The 19,428-nt window shown below is 46.1% G+C and overlaps 1 protein-coding gene across 2 annotated transcripts in view; it reads left to right on the forward strand.

Moving 5' to 3' along the window:
• DNAH10 (dynein axonemal heavy chain 10) overlaps positions 1-19,428 on the forward strand; it is a 174,981-nt gene that overhangs the window by 97,937 nt on the left and 57,616 nt on the right. Inside the window, exons 39-50 of one of the 2 annotated variants that reach the window (XM_032243719.1) lie at positions 329-487; positions 4,209-4,344; positions 5,519-5,641; positions 6,714-6,848; positions 7,134-7,350; positions 9,524-9,643; positions 10,584-10,729; positions 12,662-12,814; positions 14,382-14,642; positions 16,848-17,020; positions 18,342-18,435; positions 18,725-18,892. In XM_032243719.1, coding sequence (XP_032099610.1) covers positions 329-487; positions 4,209-4,344; positions 5,519-5,641; positions 6,714-6,848; positions 7,134-7,350; positions 9,524-9,643; positions 10,584-10,729; positions 12,662-12,814; positions 14,382-14,642; positions 16,848-17,020; positions 18,342-18,435; positions 18,725-18,892 — 1,885 coding nt within the window. Of the gene's footprint in view, positions 1-328; positions 488-4,208; positions 4,345-5,518; positions 5,642-6,713; positions 6,849-7,133; positions 7,351-9,523; positions 9,644-10,583; positions 10,730-12,661; positions 12,887-14,381; positions 14,643-16,847; positions 17,021-18,341; positions 18,436-18,724; positions 18,893-19,428 lie in introns of both variants that reach the window. The other variant, XM_032243716.1, reaches the window with a different exon arrangement.

Here is a 19,428-nt window from a genome sequence, read left to right on the forward strand (position 1 = left end):
TCACTTAAATGTCATATATATGAATATGTAATATGAAATCAATATGAAACATACATGACATTTAGCTTCTTGGTGCCCTCCAAAGGCAAAGCTGTGCTTCTAGTTCAGACTGCATTTGTGCTGTGGCTACAGTTTTGGTGAAATGTGGTTGCTTTATGTTTGGAAGAAACCACTAACAGTGAAGGGAAGCCCAGGGGAGAGTTTACATGGGTTGCATTTTAAATTTTGGATTGAATTCAAAACATCTAATTCCTCACAGAGGGAACCCAGATTGTTTTCCTCATGTATTTAGTTTGCTTGAACCATGGCTAAAGTCTCTCTGATTTAGGCTTGGGCTGATGACAAAGTTATACATCCTGAACCCCAAAGCCATGAGTGTCATAGAACTCTATGGCATCCTGGACCCCACCACCCGAGACTGGACCGATGGCGTGTTGTCAAACATCTTCAGGGATATCAACAAGCCAACAGATAAGAAGGAGCGAAAGTGAGTATCCTTGTAGGTAGGAAAGAGCCTGGGTTAGTTAATGTTAATTAGCTCATCATTAAAAACGGTGGCAGGACTGGGCATGGTGGCTCTCGTCTATAATCCCAGTACTTTGGGAGGCTGAGGTGGGCAGATCACAAGGTCAGAAGTTTGAGAGCAGCCTGGCCAATATGGTGAAACCCCATCTCTACTAAAAATACAAAAATTAGCCGGGCATGGTGGTGGGCCCCTGTAGTCCCAGCTACTTGGGAGACTGAGGCAGGAGAATTGCTTGAATTGGCTGGGAAGCGGAGGTTGCAGTGAGCTGAGATCACACCACTGCACTCCAGCCTGGGCAACAGAGTGAGACTCTGTATCAAAACAAACAAAAACAAAAACAAAAATTGTGGCAGGACTATACATTGTGTACATTGCAGCTTCATGCTTGGATTTCAGCAGACTCAGAATGGAATCCTGGAGGCTGTGCTTAGGAAGTGCAGTGTCCAATCTTAGTGCTTTGTGTATGTGAACAGTCTTCTTAGCGATGCAGTGCGGTGGGTACCGGGATTGTTCCCAGGTTACCACGGAGAAAACTGAGGCCTAGAAGGGCCAGAAACGTGCCCCAGGGCCTGGGATTTGACCCTGATTTGTGTGACTCTTAAGTCCTCAAATACAGCCGCTGTCAAGCTCCTGGTCACCATGTTCTCTGGCAAGGTAAGTCAAGGAAAGGTAGCAAAGTGCTGTGGAGCGTGCAGGCGTGCCCTCCTGAGCCATAGCTTTCCATCTGTAGATGTGGTTCATGGTGCCCCATGACGTCACCTCGTGCCATGGCCGGGGCCACGTGAGGCCAAGTAAGGAAAGGCTCTGGGGTGGGTGTCAGGTAAAAAGCTTTTAGTTGGTCCTATAATATCGCTTTGGTAAACTCAGGAATGGTTCTGATTTTATGTTCTAATCAAATCCCATTAATAATAAATAAAATCCTGAAACAACAAGAGTCCGAAGTCCCGACTCATGGCTTTTAAAACAGCTGCTTCTTAGCGCTTTTCCCCTGATTCTGGACGGACTCAGGGTTCCACACGGAGTCCCCTTGTCTTGTTTCTTGGCAGTCTTTAATTTTGAGCAGTTCCTTAGGATTTCTTTTATCTTTTGTGACCTTCTTGTTCTGGAAGATTCCGGACCAGCCGTTCTAGAGAATGCTCTCCGTTTGGGTTTGTCAGTTGCTTCTTCGTGATTAGATTCAGGCTACGCCTCTTTGACAGGAAGGCCGTAGGACTGGTGCTGTGTCCTCTGCATCTCATCACGGCACATGGTGTTGGTTGCCCTGTTGTGGGTGGTGGTAATCTTGATTATTGGGTTAAGGTGCTGTTTTCCTCTTTGCAGTTGATATGCAACTGTAATGACTAAGTAAATACCCCATTTCTCATCCAGCCTTCACCCATTCACCCAGTGGTTTGAGCATCTATTGATGGTTGCTTGAATCTGGTTGTCATAGTCATCGTCTTCTTCTTCCTCCTCCTCCTCACCTTCCTCTTCTTCTTCTTCTTCTTTTTTTTTTTTTTTTTGAGAGGGGTCATACTCTGTTGCCCAAGCTAAGTGCAGAGGCATGATCATGGTTCACTGCAGCCTTGAGCTCCTGGGCTCAAGCAGACCTCTCACCTCACTTTTCTGAGTGATTGTGACTACAGGTACATGTCACCATGCCCAGATAATTTTTGATTTTTTTGTAGAGACAGGGTCTCCCATTACTGCCCAGGCTTGTCTTAAGCTCCTGGGCTCAAGGGATCTTTCTGCCTCAGCCTCCTAAAATGCTGAGATTATAGGTGTGAGCCACCACACCTGGCCTTTGAGTCTTCTTATAATGAATGTAAATGGAGACTTTCTATAGGGACAACTGGTGACATTTGAATGTGGACTGTATATTATATAATAATATGTATCAATGTTAGATTTTCTGACTTGGGTAATTCTGCTCTGGTTATGTAAGAGAAAGTGCTTATTCTTAGGAAATACTTGCTTTAGGGGAAAGGGGCATTTTATCTGCAATTGACTCTCAAATGATTCAGAGAGAGAGAGAGAGAGAAAGAGTATGAGAGTGCAAATGTGACCAAAAAAAACATAACAATTGGGGAATCTGGTTAAATGCCATATGGGGGTTCTTCATACTATTTTATTCTTGTAACTGTGTAAGTTTGAAATTCTTTAAAAATAAAAAGTTAAAAAGAAAAAAAATGGGAAGGAAATAAACCAAAATGTTAATGCTGCCAAAAAAAAAAAATCCATCTATTCATATCAGTGAGTTAAATGGGCACTGTCAAACTACCCTTTCGGCATAGCAGAATAGCGTCCATCCTGCGGAGATGGGCTTTGCTGAGTGAGATGTAAGCCATTATAGCCACAAAATGGAACCGTCATGAAGTTTGAATACCTGAGGCCTTGGAAGTAGACCTGCTGCCAGGACAGATGGTGTGTCAACCAGGGCTTGAAAACTCATATGCTCCGAGGGACCCAGCAGGTAGCACAAATGAGGGAAGTGGAGCAAAGTACATGGTGTTATTAGTTTCCTAGGGCTGCCATGACAAATAACTGGTGGCTTAAAACAGCAGAGATTTATTATCTCACAGTTCCGGAGGCCAAAAGTCTAAAAAGAGGTGTGGGCAGGACTGCACTCCCTCCGAAGGCTCCAGGGCGAATCCTCCCTTGCCTCTTCCACTTCTGGTGGTGCCAGGTGTTCCTTGGCTTGTGGCCACATCATTTGAGTCTTTGCCTCTGTCTTGGCCTTCCCCTTTGCCTGTCTCACATCTCTTCCTGCTTTTCTCTTATAAGGACATTTGTCATTAGATTAGGGCCCATCTGTATAATGCAGAATGATCGCCTCTTAAGATCCTTAATTATGTCTGCAAAGGCCTTTCTCCAAACAAGGTCACAGTCACAGCTTCTGTGTGAACAAATCTTTTGGTGGTACCATTCGATCCACTGCACATGAATATCCAGAATACTTTCTTTTCTCTTAACTGTAGCACAAGGAAACCAGGGGTTAAAACCAGCGTTAAATAGCAACTGATACTCAGCCTCAGATGTAAGAGAAAAATGAGATAGGGAATGGGGGCGGGCAGGGACTACGGCACTTTCTGTCTCCATGATCAGCCACTACTCAGCATCAGCAGATTGTTCCCATGAAGGAAGGAATGCAGGTCTGTGTGCTCAGAATTTCCAGTTTGCCCTAGAAGTGAGAAAATCAGATTTTTGTGTGAAGTTCCCTAATTCTTAAATATTGGCAACTAATTCAAACATTTTTCTTTTTTGAGACGGAGTCTTGAACTGTTTCCCAGGTAGGAGTTCAATGGTGCGATCTCGGCTTACTGCAACCTCCGCCTCCCATGTTCACATGATCCTCCTGCCTCAGCCTCCTGAGTAGGTGGGATTACAGGCACACACTACCATGCCCAGCTAATTTTTTGTATTTTTAGTAGAGACGGGATTTCACTATGTTGGCCAGACTGGTCTTGAACTCTTGACCTCGTGATCCACCTGCCTTGGCCTCCCAAAGTGCTGGGATTACAGGCTCAAACAGTTTTTTAAATACCATTCAGTCAAACCTCTGGGCCAACTAGGGTACTGTTTCTCAGATCCTGGCTAGGAAACCCTGGGAAAAAGACATTCAACATGAATGGGCAGTTTATACCAAGTTCCATAATTGGAAGCTCTCTAGGACCCATGGGTCTCCTTTCTTTGGCTGCTCCAGGTATATTTTATTTGATGGTGATGTGGATGCTCTATGGGTGGAAAACATGAATTCTGTGATGGATGACAACAGGCTGTTGACATTGGCCAATGGGGAACGCATCCGGCTCCAAGCACACTGCGCCCTGCTCTTTGAGGCAAGTGGTAATTAAAAGTAAATTTGAACATAAGTCTTTCTTGCAATTAAACATGTAAATGTTTATTAAAGTAGTAGTAAATATAGATGATTTAAAAAACAAACAATGCTTAAGGGTTTATAATAAGTACAACCCTGTGTTCTTTACTCCTCTCATCCCTCTTTATCCCAGAAGTGTCTACTTTTACTTTTTATGAATTGTTTCTTCTGATGACTAGTATCTATAAGTAACAGGCTTAGCATGATATTCTTCCTTTATACATTTTATGGTTTATACATTATTTATTGACTGATGGCTACAAAAGTGAGAATTCATCTCTTACACCATTAACATCAGAATAGTATATTGCTAAGTTGGTTAACAGTACATAATGTTTACATTATAATGCAGACAGAAATATTTACTGAAGAACCAACTAATATACTGTGATTACATTTACTCTTTTTTTTTTAGAGCCATTTGCTTTGTCTGGAGTTTGTAATTGCCTACCTTTTTTCCCTCACACTGTTTGCCTTTATCTTAACCTCTTTTTTAAACTTTCTATCATATCAAGTATTCTGTTGAGCCTCTTTATTTCCTGGAGACTGTTCTATTTCCTGCTTAGGATATGGACTGCTTGTTTCATAGGTGTGGCCCTGGGACTTGCTTTCACTCTTAGTATTAATGCCATTTCTAACTGTAAAATTTGTCAGTGCATGAAATATTTGTACATATTATTATCTGATGAGCTGACTGAACTGTATTTTTTTGTAGAGAGAGCTAGGTTTGTTAATATATCTGGTTTAGTTGTATACTTATGAAGTTTTATACTACCTGATCTCAACTATGTTAAAAAAATAAAGAAAAAAGATTGAATGGAAAACACTCCAAAACAACATTTGTTTCTGGATGGTGGGATTTGGATAACTTATTTTCTTCTTTATACTTTTCTATTTTTGTCAGATATTCACAACATATTAATTTTCACATTAATTTTATAATAAGAGAAAACCAAAAAGTTGTTACGTCAGAAGTATGTAATCTTCTCATCATAATCCCAGGTGAAAGCTGTGTTCATCTTGGTATGATTTAGATTTTGTGCAGTTGTAATAATTTTGCCTAAGAGAAGGTCCTTAAACATCTAGTTCATCTTGCGCATAGCTTTAGCCAGGATTGATTTTCTTTATTTCTCCAGGTTGGAGATTTACAGTATGCCTCCCCTGCAACTGTCTCTCGATGTGGAATGGTTTATGTGGATCCTAAAAACTTGAAATACCGACCATACTGGGAAAAATGGGTTAATCAAATCCCCAACAAGGTGAAAACTTTTTCTAAAATGAACTTAAAGTTATTAGTGTTGGTGGCTAGTTGGATGACATAGTCCAGAGGGATGTTTGTAGTGGAAGGCAATGACCTTGTCCTTGACCTGCCCGTGTCCTTGAGCACAAATTAAGTGAAAACATGGCAGACACACTTATTAGATTCCAGATAATTTATAGCCAGTGGGATAGGTAATGATTGGACTGGCTGGTCTAGACCAGAGGTTGACACCTTTTCTGTAAAGGGGTAGATAGTAAATATTTGAGGCTTTGAGTGAGCCATGCGATTTCTTTTACAACTGCTCAACTCTGCTGTTGTGGCGTGAAAGCAGCCAGAAATTTGTACACAAACGGGCATGGCTGTGTACCAATAAAACTTTATTTACAAAACAGGTGACAGGCCAGAAGTGTGTGTTGTCTTAACAAAAGGCTTCTGTGAAAAGTGCAGAGATGGATATGACAGTCATATGTGGGTTGTGGCTCTACCACACCTGGGACACTATGACCACATTCTCAAAGGAACACAAGTGGCCTGGGTGTGTCTCTAGAAAGGCTACCAGGCTGGAGGTGAATGGAAAACCAGGACATAATTATGCCGGAGAAAAGCAGAAGGAAGGAAGGATGATGGAACCATTTGAGGCACTGTCCTATGGGAGGCAGCTGTCTCGGGACCCAGGCAATCCCTGTTAGTGATTGGTGCCTTGATCGGGAGGGAGCCTTTGCTGCTTCACACTCTTTGCTGGATGACTGTGGTCATGGGACTTGAACTCTAAGATGATCAGCCTCTCATGACAAATGGGACCTGTTATCTTCCCTTTCTCCTCCCCAAGGGCATGGCAGACCCTGTGGCAGAGAAATGAAGGACTTCATGATGAGCTGAAAGTATGTCGTAAAGGACAAATCTCTGCCAACATAGGGCACTATGACCAGGGCCTCCTCACCTGCCAGTGTACCATCATCAGAGCTTGTTGCTCAACCCTCTTTAGGCAAGAAAAGCCTTCCACCAACTTCCATTTAAATAAACGAACTCTTGAAATGCTTTGGAATGCTGCTTTTTTTTTTTTTTAATAGGTGGAGCAATACAATTTGAATAATCTCTTTGAGAAATATGTGCCCTATCTCATGGATGTGATAGTGGAGGGGATGGTGGATGGAAGACAAACAGAGAAGCTGAAGACAATAGTTCCTCAGACAGACCTCAATATGGTAAGAAACGGTCCCTGCTGTCAGCAAAAAGAAATTCCTTCCTACAGACAGGCCCACGGGGCCTTAAGGGGAGTGGAGATGCCAGTCGGGGTAAGCAGTAGCATTGTGGACCGGTGCCATGCTTGCTTCTGTGCAGGTCAAGATACTGGGTTCCATCTGTCTGAACCAACATGAGGGGTCATATGTTCCCATCCCCTGGGTCCCGGAATCCTGGGATTTATGATTGGAACGGAATCTGTGTGGGTGGACTGTGTGGGCTGAACCAGATATTTTCCTGTGAACCAGGTAACCCAGTTAGCCAAGATGTTGGACGCGTTACTAGAAGGAGAAATAGAGGACCCTGACCTGCTGGAGTGCTACTTCCTGGAGGCTCTGTACTGCTCTCTGGGAGCCTCCCTGCTTGAGGATGGAAGGGTGAAATTTGACGAATGTATCAAACGCCTTGCTTCCTTGACTACTGTTGAGACGGAAGGAGTTTGGGCCAGCCCTGGGGAACTGCCAGGTGGGAACCGAGTGCTGCCTGCTTCCCTACTCTGAGTGCCTTTGGTTAAATTTCTAGAGGAAGCGAATAAGCTTTTCCGTATTTCTGTCTGTATGAGTCTTCCAGATAGTTTGCTTCTCTAGAGGAACACGCAGTGGTCGGAGCAGGTGGCGGGACCCCCAGGGGCAGTTAGCACTCCGACTGCGGTGGCAGGAGTCCACGCCCTCTGGAGGGTCTTTCCGGATGAGAGTCAGCTTTCCTTGCCACAGCCGAGGCACTTGCTTCCTTCCCTCCTTAAGTGTTTCACATTCTGCAGGACTTGGAGTTTCTTCTCCTTGGGCTTCTCTGTCTCTTATTTTTATTTTTAGCCAACTCTCTCAATTTCCACCATGTAATCCATCTGCTGTATTCCACAGTATCTGCACAGTAGAAAATCAAGTGTGGATTTGCAAATCGTTCATAGGAAATCATAAAATTAACATTTTATGTTTTTGCCCAAAAATGTGCATCTTCAAAGAATCATACATGATGAAAAGGATGCATTCTCCAAGGCTGTATATGGGGCTAGGGCCGTTCTTTGTCCATCTCTTATTGATGTTTGAGCATGGCTTGGAATAGAGATGCTTTTGAAGTTGCATTTTCTAATCCTTACCTGGTGGTCTTTTTAAAGTTTAAAATAAAATGACCTCCAGTCTTTCTGATGGAGAGTTATGGAGTAATTAGAAGATGTTGTACAAGTCCCTGCTGTATTCGCTGGCAGTCTGACTGCTCTTTTTCAGAACCGACATCTCCCTTGAAGGAGTGCTCTCCAGCTCCGTCGGCCGTGCTGGCTGAGGGTTGCTGCCGTCTGCAGTTCCCTCACTCGGCGATGATGTTGGCCTGCTTCCCCGGCCTGCCTCCCTCATTTGCCCTCATCTTGGGGACCTGAATGACCCTCTGAACCTCCCATTTCCAGACACCTGTTTGCAGGTCCAGCCCTCCAGGCCCTCAAGCATACCCTAGACTCCCCCAACGCCCGGCACTGTCATGTCTGTGTCACGAATCCCGCTCTCCGCCTGCTCTGCTCCAATTTGGTCTCATGGGGACGGCCAGTCTGTTGCGCCGGTGTCTGCTGTTGCCTCGAGCTCCCACCACTTGCCCCTTCCCTGTGTCCTCACTTCTTTGGCTGGTGGCCCTCACTTCAGCCATGCTTGCCCAAGACCCCGAATGCCTTGCCTGGTTGTCCTGTTGAATCCCTCCGAGAAAACCCCAAGTCTGTCTTCTCTGCCTCTCTAGGGGCTGGCAGCAAGAAGACCATGACTCTGAGCAAAGGGGAGGTGATCTCTGGGTTCGGTGTTGAAGTCAAAGTTCATTGAGTGGGTGAGAGCTGGCAGGTATCCTTGCAGCAGCATGAGAAAGGACAAATACAGTTGGGGACTGCTGAATTAGGAGAGGATTGTGGACTGGTGGGAGATGATGGCTTGGCTGAGGAGGAGGCGGTGAGACAGGTGTCTCCATCAGTCCCAGTCCCCGCTGGCACACACACTCCTGGCTCCGTCTGAGTCTCTCTCTCTCTCACCTCCAGTCTCCCCCTCTCTACCATCCCAGCAGCTCTTAGACATGCTCAAGTAAAGCCTTGCATGGCCTGGGCAGAGGTGATGGTGATTACAGGAGGCGCCAGGGCTCCCGAGCTCCTGGGCACCTACCGCTTCCGTCTCTCCCCTGCCCGGGTTGCCTGTCTTCCTTTTCGCATTGTCTATTGTGCCTGCGCTTCTCCTGTGGCAGTGCTTTGGGCTCCACACTGAGAAATGGCTGCTTCTTGCCTGTATCTGTCCCCCACCTGGCCCTCCAACAACTGTAAGGCTAGGGACCAGGGCTCTCTGCCTCACCATTGTATTCCCAGGGAAGTGTATGTCCAGTGAATGGGAAGCATTAGTTCAGAATACTCAGAAAGAGTCTGACCAGTGCACAAGTCACATCAGTGACTGTACCGTGAACAAGAAGCATAAGCTCCAAATACTTGGTGTCTGTCCAGTGATGAGTAGCGTTAGTTCAAGGCATTTGGTGTCTGTCCGCTGAAGGAGCAGCATTAAAGTACTCACTATGGCTTCCATGCAGTAAGCAAGCAACATTAGTTCATTTCAAGCATGTGCCAGAACTGGTTTTGTATTTCCATGTCTATGATCCAAGTGAAATCAACCATTATCTCCTGCAGGTCAACTTCCAACTTTGTATGACTTTCATTTTGATAACAAACGGAATCAATGGGTGCCATGGAGCAAATTAGTTCCAGAGTATATTCATGTCCCCGAGAGGAAATTTGTCGATATCCTGGGTAAGTCAGAGTCAAACCCTGGTTCCTGGGTTTAGGAGTGTGTGATCCTCGCTCCGGGAGGAGGCGAGGAAGATCCCGTGGCTTCTCTGGTACTCTAAGTCCCACACAGAGAGCTGGGAGAGAAGAACTGAAGAGGGTGAATTGTGGGCCCTCCTGGGCACAGAGGGTGGCCCCCTTGGTATTTTTGTCAGCTGCTGGCTCTGAGCATCTTCTGTGGCTGTGCCTCCCAGCTCTTTCCCCAGCAGGCTGAGCCCCACGGGCAGATGAGATGCTGTCTCGCCTCCCCTCGCCTTTCCCTGGGCTCTGTTCAGTCCACAGAGCTAGCTGGGTGGAGACCAAGTGGCAACAATCGAGGCAGAATTTTATAAAGGGCGCTGGCTTGGAAGCTGTGTACCATGGGCGTTTATAGACTGAGTCACATTTAGAATGCGCCCCTCTGGCTATTTAGGTAAAATATCGGTTGAATAATTTCACAAAGCTTGTGCCTGACTTTGGTCCATTGAGCTTATAGAGTGAGACATCCCTGTTTCCTCAGGAGCCCATCAGGATTAAAACCTGACAGTGCAGGAGGGAGCCAGACCTGATGCTGTGGTTTCACTGTCTCTTCAGAGGAAGGTGTTGGTCAGGAAGTTAAATCCTGCAGGGGTCTGAGTGATGTCAGCCATGGAGAAGCTGAGTTTTGAATATCCTGAGTATAAGTCAGAACTGCACCTTCAAAACAGCTTGGGCGTTCTAACCCTGGGCCGCGTGATGCTGGCGCTGCTGTAGAAGTGCCAGAGTCATGGCATTATACACTTAAATGGGCGAACGTTTCCGAGGGCATGCCTTGGCTTCGCTGCTGTTTTTTATGGGATTTGTGGGATTCTAGGACAACCCCAAATTGCCGAGTGCTTACCCGACCGGAGCTGCTGTGATGCCTTATTCTTAATATCTATTTTAGTTCACACAGTGGACACCACTCGGACTACCTGGATATTGGAACAAATGGTCAAAATTAAGCAACCTGTTATTTCTGTTGGTGAATCTGGCACTTCTAAGACAGCCACTACCCAGAATTTCCTCAAAAATCTGAGTGAGGAAACTAACGTAAGTCATTATTCGTATGAGTTATCTATTGCTGTGTAGCAGATTATTCCAGCGCATAACAGCTTCATACAACGAGCACTGTGATCTCATAGTTTCTGTGGGTCAGGAATGTGGGAGTCACTTACCTGAGGACTTCCAGCTCAGGCTCTCATGGGATTGCGGTCAAGCTGTTGGCCAGGGCTGTCAATATCTGGAGGCCCGGCCAGAGCTGGAGGATCCTCATCTGAGATGATGTTTCACATGGCTGGAGGCTGGAGGCCTCAGTTCCTCACCGTGTGGCCCTCTCCACGGATGGCTTGGGTATGCTCCACATGGTAGCGTGTGCTTAAGATAGACAGCAAAGCAGATGGTTTGATGTCTTTTATGACCTGGCCTTGGAAGTCACATACCGTCCCTTCTGCCATAATCTATGGGTGAGACAGAAGCCACCGAATTCCCTGATACAGTATGGAAGGGGCCTGCACCAGGGTGTGGGCACCTGGAGGCGAGGCTGATCTGGGCCCTCTTGGAGGCTGGCTGTCACATTATTCACCATGATTTTTGGGTTTCTAAAACTTTTTAAGTGTTTCCTTTCCTTCCTCCAGCCAGCTACGTGTCCAATGTGTGGGAGTTGGTTATGTACCAGGCACGGAGCTCGTGGGGTGCACAGGACAAGTGACAGTGAACAAGCTGTCAAGGCCTGCTCTGGAGGGGTCCTCAGGCAGTTGGGGGATAAACATGGAGATGAGCACAGGGAGCATGGCAGTGTTTGCAGCCAAAGGGACCTACAGGTTTGTGGAGTCAGGCACTAGGAAGCCTCATCGGAGAGCCTCCTTTGCAACACCCCTCCCCTGGTGCTCAGCCCAGCCAGATGCGCCTCAACACAGTTGCTTAGCAAGGCACACATTCAGCTTCAATACATTCAGCTCGTGTGCACCTGCACTTTGGATGCCCTACTTGGAGAGAGTCATGGAAGGCAGCAGTTCGTTCTCAAAGTGTGGTCCCCAGACTCACAGCCTTGGCATCACTGGAAACTTGTTTAAAATACCCAAACCACCAGGCGTGGTGACTTGTGCCTGGTAGTCCCAGTTACTCAAGAGGCTGAGGCAGGAGGACCACTTGAGGCTGGGAATTCAAGGCTGCAGTGAGCCATGACTGCGTACCACTGCACTCCAGCCTGGGCAACAGAGCACGTCCCTACCTCTTAAAAATAAGAAAACAAAAAGCACCCTGATCTACCTAATTGGAAACTCTGGGGAATGGAGCCCCGCAAGGTGTGTGGCACAGCCCTGCAGGTGGAGCTGATGCATAATTAGTTAAGTGTGAGAATCACTAATGAAGGAGCTCTCACCAGCCTCAGCGTGTGGCAGGAGGACCTGAGGACACACGCGTGAGCATCCAGGGGGCATCCCTCACCTTTCCCTCCAGCACTTAGTCCCAAAGCGTGAACCACTTGTAGTCCATGCTCTCTTTGACCTCTTTAGATACAGCCAGCGCAATAGTGATTTATGTTTGAATATTGTCATATTGAAAATGCTGTTAGGTATTGCATCTCATACAATGCAATCACTCTGTGAAGTAGTCCAAAGAGATGGCATTACAATCATCTTACAAGTGAGAAAAACGAGGCTCCGAAAGGTTGAACGACTTTTGGAAGTCGCCTTGCTAGAACTGTGCAGAAACAAGACCCTCAGTCCACTTTCTTCTATGCCACATTGTCCCTAAGGCTCATGTGCGACAATTGGCTGTTGACTCATACAATCTGCTGAAAGGAAAGAGGAATTCTTGCTTTATCACTTGCAAAATAATGAAGCGCTGACTCACACTGGATTATTAAAAAGTTAGTCCAGAGGCCAGTAGATTTGCAAAATAGATGTTAGCTTATGTGCAAATGTTTATTGCTGCTACCCTGAAGAAAAGGCCAACTTTTCACGTCATCTCTTTCTGCTTCAGATCGTGTTAATGGTCAACTTCTCCTCCCGCACCACGTCCATGGATATCCAAAGAAACTTAGAAGCAAATGTGGAAAAGCGAACTAAAGACACTTATGGCCCGCCCATGGGAAAACGCCTGCTGGTGTTCATGGATGACATGAATATGCCGAGGGTAGTCAGACGCTTTGGCAGGTGGAGGGAGGGGCCGAGATGGTGCCTGTGTTTGTATGGGGAGGTGTTAGAAGTGAGTATGAGGACATTGATCTTTATCCCTGCACAACATCTGCAGGGTGCAGGCTGGGGGAGCCAGCCCAGGGCAGGATGTGCCTGGGATGCTCTTCTTACACAGAAGGACCTTCCCTGACGGATCTTGTTCCTTAGTTTCTTAGAGGAGGAATGCAGGCAGCAGGCAGGCTTTGGACTTAATTCAGCATGTGTTTGAGGAAGCTGTTTCCAAAGGAGCTCTTCTTTAGATAATAATACTGTTGTTGACCCCATGTACATGGGAGGCATCCGGGCAGACCTTCCCAAGAATTCCTCTGGTGTTTTCAAGGAAGAGAAACTTTAGCTGTGTGATGAGTGTGTTTCTGGGGTCAGAGCCTGAGAAGTACAAAGTTTTTTTAGCATATTGGAATTGGAATTGGAATTTATATTATTTCACAGAACCATTTTTTTCCTGAAAGTCTATTTCCGGAAGGACTGTATGCAAAGCCAGGATCCACCCATCCATCCATCCATCCATCCATCCATCCATATGTTCATTCATCTGTCAATCTATTTTTCTACTTATCCATCCATGTGTCTGTTTTTTTATCCACCCATCTGTTATTTACCCATCTGTTCATCCATCAAACCATATATCTCTCTGTTCATTCATATATTTATTCATCTACCCATCTATTCTTCTGTTTACCCAATCTGTCTGTTTTTCCATCTGCCTTTGTATTTATCCATCTAGCCATCTGTTCATTCACCTGTTCATCCATCCATCCATCCATCCATCCATCCTTCCTTCCATCCATCCATCCGTCTGTCCGTCTCTCCATCTGTCCATCCATCTATCCATCCGTCCATTTGTCTCTCCATCTGTCCGTCCATCCATCCATCTGTTTCTCCATCTGTCCGTCCATCCGTCCATCCGTCTGTCTGTCCGTCTGCCCATTAAATAGATGGTCCAATCAGTCTGTCATTATCAATGTATGAATTACCCAATGTCTTTGCTTATGTTAAATGAAGTAAGGGACAAATGCTTGGCTTAAGGCTTGATGCTTTGTAAGCCCCTGAGTTGAAACAGGTGAAAGCAAGAGAAGCAGAAGTGTCAGTATGTGGACAGGCACATCACACCCCCTGGGTGGGACTGCATTATTGACTTCTTGTCTGTCCATCTATCCATTCGTCCATCCATCCATCTGTCCATCTGTCCATCCAACCATCCATTCATTAACTGAACTAACATATATTTATTCAGCACTTCCTATGGGACTGGTGCTGTGTAGTCAACACCTATGTAGTTCCTGCCCTCATGAAGGCATAGTCGCGTAAGGGAGACAGACTTCAAAAAACACAATCACAAATGCGTATATACAGTTGCAGCCTTTGAGACGCCCCATGAAACTGCAACCGGGGTGCCCTGGAGAGTCACAGGAGAAGTGAGCTTGTGGTGGGAAGGTCAGCCAAGGCCTCTCTGACTCCGGCTTTGCGATAATACTGTTCTCTTTTCTTTTTTTATAAAAATCAAGGTGGATGAATATGGCACACAGCAGCCAATTGCCTTGCTGAAGCTGCTGTTGGAAAAAGGCTACTTATATGACCGTGGCAAGGAGCTGAACTGCAAGAGCATTCGAGACCTTGGCTTCATCGCTGCGATGGGAAAAGCCGGAGGGGGCCGCAATGAAGTTGACCCGAGATTTATTTCACTATTCAGTGTCTTCAACGTGCCATTTCCTTCAGAGGAGTCTCTGCATTTAATTTATTCCTCCATTCTGAAAGGCCATACCTCGGTAACTTGATTTTAATTAGAAGTCTAAACCGGAAGAGCTTGTATTGGGAGGAAACATGCGCAGGGCTGATGTATCCATTAGGTACGGCAGGGTCAAAGCCTAGGGCCCTCGATACCTTTAAGGGCCTATGAAAATGTTTTATTTTCTTTCAAAATCAGAAGAAAAAAATCATCTTTATACAAATGCCAATATAAAATGTGATTGTAACATGTTTTTATGGAGGAAGGAGTCCATGGAGGCAAAAGTGCCTTGGGCCTGTGGGAGTCGTGACATGGACCCGAGATGCTCATGCCACACTGAGTGACTGCAAAGAATCCGCTAGCAGGCTGGGGTCCTGGAGTCAGTCCCCATTCTGCTCTGTGAGCAGGTTCCTTGAACTGTCCTAACCTCGTTGTCGTTTGGAGGGGGGAGATCCTGATGGTCCCCACCTCACTGGTTTTGGGAGGAAATGCATGTAAAGGGTGTGACATGCTGCCTAGCGCATAGCAGATACTATGTTACTAGTTATTGCTATTATTATTATGGTTTACTTGGCTTCTCCAAGTGGAACCCATTCATTTAAATAACCATCTTCTGATCCTGGCGTTTTCCTACTAAAGCGGGGTCCGCATACCCAGAGGCTCCAGGGTCCAGGTGGGTAAGATAAAGGTGTGGCGGGGCCAGGCATGATCAGTAGGAACTGTGAGCACCTGGCCTTTTCATGCCCTACCTGAAGGCATTTACTTTCAAAACTCTGAGGTCTGTGCTGGTCAAATAAAGCTCCCACCGAGGGCTGTGTAGGGTCTTTGGTTTCACATCATGTTGACTTGTCAGTTAATGTGAAAATCTAGAGCAATAGAAATAAGTCAGGCCAGGCGTGGTGGCTCACATCTGTAATCCTAGCACTTTGGGAGGCCGAGGCGCATGGATCACTTGAAGTCAGAAGTTCAAGACTGGCCTGGTCAACATGTCAAAACCCTGTCTCTACTAAAAATACAAAAATTAGCTGGGCATGGTGGTGGGCACCTGTAGTCCCAGCTACTTGGGAGGATGAAGCAGGAGAATTGCTTGAACCTGGGAGGTGAAATCTTCAGTGAGCTGAGATTGTGCCACTGCACTCCAGTCTGGGAAACAGAGTTACAATCTCAAACAAACAAACAAACAAAAAAATGAGCTGATGAGCTCCTCTGTCTTTCAATTTTTTAATCTCCTGTTTTAAAAAAATAGAGTAAAATTCACATAATGGCTGGGCATGGTGGCTCATACCTGTATCGCCGCACTTTGGGAGACTGAGGAGAATGGATCGCTTGAGCCCAGGAGTTCGAGACCAGCCTGGGCAATGTGGTGAAACCCTGTCTCTACAAAAAATGCAAAACAATGAGCCAGGCGTGGTGGTGTCCTGTGGTCCCAGCTACAACGGAGGCTGAGGTGGGAGGATCGCTTGAGCCCAGGAGGTCAAGGCTGCAGTAAGCTGTGATCATGCCACTGCACTCCAGCCTGGGAAGCAGAGCAAGACCCTATCTCAAAAACAAAACGAAACAAAACAAAAAACCCCACAAAATTAGTTATTTTAGCCATTTTAAAGTATACACTTCGGTGGCATTTACTGCATTCACAGTGTTGTGCAGCCATCAGCCCTGTCTAACTTCAGAATTTTCCTTACCCCAGCAGGAAATCCGTGCTCCTTAGCACTTACTCCCATCCCACCTCTCATTCCCAGGAACCTGGAGCCTACCTTTTGTCTCTATGGAGCTTTCTCTTTTGGGCATTTCATATAGAGTCATAAAGCGCGTGGCTTTTTGTGCCGGGCTTCCTTCACCCTGCGTCATCTTCTCGAGGGTCATCCGTGCTGGAGCGTGTGGCAGTACTTCATGCCTGGGTTTTTTTTTTTCTGCTTCCCGAATTCAAGCGATTCTGCTGCTTCAGCCTCCTGAGTAGCTAGGATTACAGGTGCGCACCACCACGCCCAGCTAATTTTTGTATTTTATTTTAGTAGAGATGGGGTTTTACCATGTTGGTCAGGCTGGTCTTGAACTCCTAACCTCACAGGATCCACCCATCTTGGCCTCCCAAAGTGCTGGGATTACAGATGTGAGCCACTACATCCAGCCAACTTTATTCCTTTTCATGGCTCAGTAATATTCCATCGTACAGCTCTGCCACATTTTGTTTATTCATCCATCTACTGAAGGACATTTGTGGGGGGGGTCTTTTTGCATTTTTCAGACGTTTCATGAGAGCATTGTGGCTGTGAGTGACAAGCTGACATCCTGCACGCTAGCACTTTACAAAAATATTGTGCAAGACCTACCTCCCACTCCGTCAAAGTTCCATTACATCTTCAACCTTCGAGATCTCTCACGGGTTTTTAATGGTCTTGTCCTCACTAACCCTGATCGGTGAGTTGGTTTGTCTTACTAAAACATGCCCCACAGGTATGATGGCTTTTCTTATTCTTTTAAGACAGAGGACTTATCAATGGATTGGATGAATCATTGTATGAATTAAGGACCCAATGTCTTTGCTTATGTTAAACGAAGAGGCGAGACCAATGCTTGGCTTAAGGCTTGATGATCTGTAAGCCACTGAGTTGAAACACCTGGACGGGAGAAGCAGAATTGTGGGCAGACGCGTCACACCCCTCGGGCAGGACTGTGTTGTTGACTTCCCGTTTGCAGTTCTGAAGTTGGAATTTGCCTGCATGGAGCCTTTTGCTCACATAACTCAATCGTTGCCGGTTCATTATAGAATGTATGTCTTCAGGAGAAGTAAGCGGAGGACAGAAAGGATTTGAGTCTGGGTATAGGCAAATTCTCCATTAAAACTAGACTTATACCTTCACATAAATGTCTACTTTATTCTATGCGGATTTGCAAGCATAGTCCAGTTATGTGGATTTATATTATGAACCTGGAAAATACTGAAAAGTGAATTGAGAACTTTCCATGTATCCTGCTCTTGGGTGCCTTGAAACGTGTAGAATGTCAGGGGTGGTCAGCAGAGGGCAGCTCCAGGTGTTTTGGGTGGAGCGATGGTTCTTTGCTAGAAAGCAGGAGAAGTTCTGGAACTGGGGCCGGAAGGAGTTGGCTCTTAGAAAAAGGAGCTATTGGCCAGGTGCAGTGGCTCATGGCTATGGTCTCAGCATTTTGGGAGGCCAAAGGAGGATTACTTGAGCCTGGGAGTTTTAGACCAGCCTGGGCAGCATAGTGAGACTCCATCTCTATAAAAAAATTAAAAAATAGCTGAATGTGGTGGTGCATACCTGTAGTCCCAGCCACTTGGGGGGCTGATCACTTAAGCCCAGGAATTTGAGACGGCGGTGAGCCATGGTTGCGCCAGTGCACCAGCCTGGCCCCGTTTCTTAAAATAAGAAGAAAGAAAAAAAAAGGAGCTGCCAGTGACCCTGATGCTGGTTTTAAATCCGTGTATTCCAGCAAGTAGGGAGATGTCAGGTACTTATGTCATTTATAGACAACGCTCTTTTCTTCTTTCCTACAGTAAGATAAGCTACAGATGATGACTTTAGGGTCTTTACATTAATTTATTAGCTTCTGTTGGGTCCTCTGGTTAGATTTCATTTATGTGAGACTAGCAAGGGCATGACTAGAGAGATGCTGGGCCTTTACTGGGCCCTGTGTGTCTGTGTGACTGTCACAGCCGTCGGCCCTGGTATCCTGCAGGTGGCTTCCTGGCTGATTTTTGTCTCTGTCCATTCTGCAGATTCCAGACGGTGGCCCAGATGGTGAGAGTCTGGAGGAATGAGTGTCTGAGGGTCTTCCACGACCGGCTGATCAGTGAAACAGACAAGTGTCTGGTCAGTACGTCCAATGCATTAGCAAGAGCAAAACTCAGCGACCAAATTCTCAGGAAAATAAACAAGCGCCAAAAGGGCTTTTTATACAGGACGCTAATTGCAGGAAAATAGACACTAACATGAGAAGTCAACAGGCCAAGGAGGGTGGGTCGGTTATTAAGCCTTGCAGCAACTGAAAAAATAGAATGCAAATTGTTTTAGATAATAATAGTGTATCCTCTTTTCCTAACGAGTTTTAGCTTGTGAACTGTTATTGAGTTTGGGGTCTTAAGTGGGCTTCTGTTTCAAGGTACAAGAGCACATAGGCGGCTTGGTTACGGAACATTTTAATGATGACGTGGAGGTGGTGATGAGGAATCCCATATTGTTTGGAGACTTCCGAATGGCCCTGCACGAAGGAGAACCGCGCATTTATGAAGACATCCAGGACTACGAGGCAGCCAAGGCTCTGTTCCAGGTGGGGACGAGCTCCACCCTGTCCGCGGGCTCGCTTGCGTGGGCCAGGCGGGGACCTGAGCATTGCATGGGTGCCCAGGAGCCTAACATGCATGGCTCCTGTCTGAGGGCTTGAAATACAGGCTTATGTCTTGTCCAATGAACCCCCACATCCAGCATGCTCGGGAGTGACGTTAGGAAACTTAAATGGACTCCTGGGCCACCCCGGGAGACTTGCTCGGGCCCACGGAGGGTCCCCGGATTCTTGTGCACAGCCAGGTTTGGAAACCACTTGTTTGATTCCCTAATATTCATTTTCATTCAAATTAACGAGATGAGCCTTGTTACCTGCTTTGGGTCGCTGCTGGCCAATCAAAGCCCAGCAGATGGAAATCTCGATTGTGAAAGCTAGATTAGTCCCAGAGACACAATGAGTTTAATTATTTTAACTACTATAGATGTTCAGAAAAATCTCTCTTCCATTGTTAATCTCCTCTGGACAAAAGGAGGACGCCCATCTCTTAAAATCCAGTGATCCTTTAAGACATTTTTAATTTG

This window comes from Sapajus apella, unplaced genomic scaffold (genome assembly GCF_009761245.1).
Source record: "Sapajus apella isolate SASKATOON/1434 unplaced genomic scaffold, GSC_monkey_1.0 scaffold2, whole genome shotgun sequence".
Classification (NCBI taxonomy): Eukaryota; Metazoa; Chordata; class Mammalia; order Primates; family Cebidae; genus Sapajus; species Sapajus apella.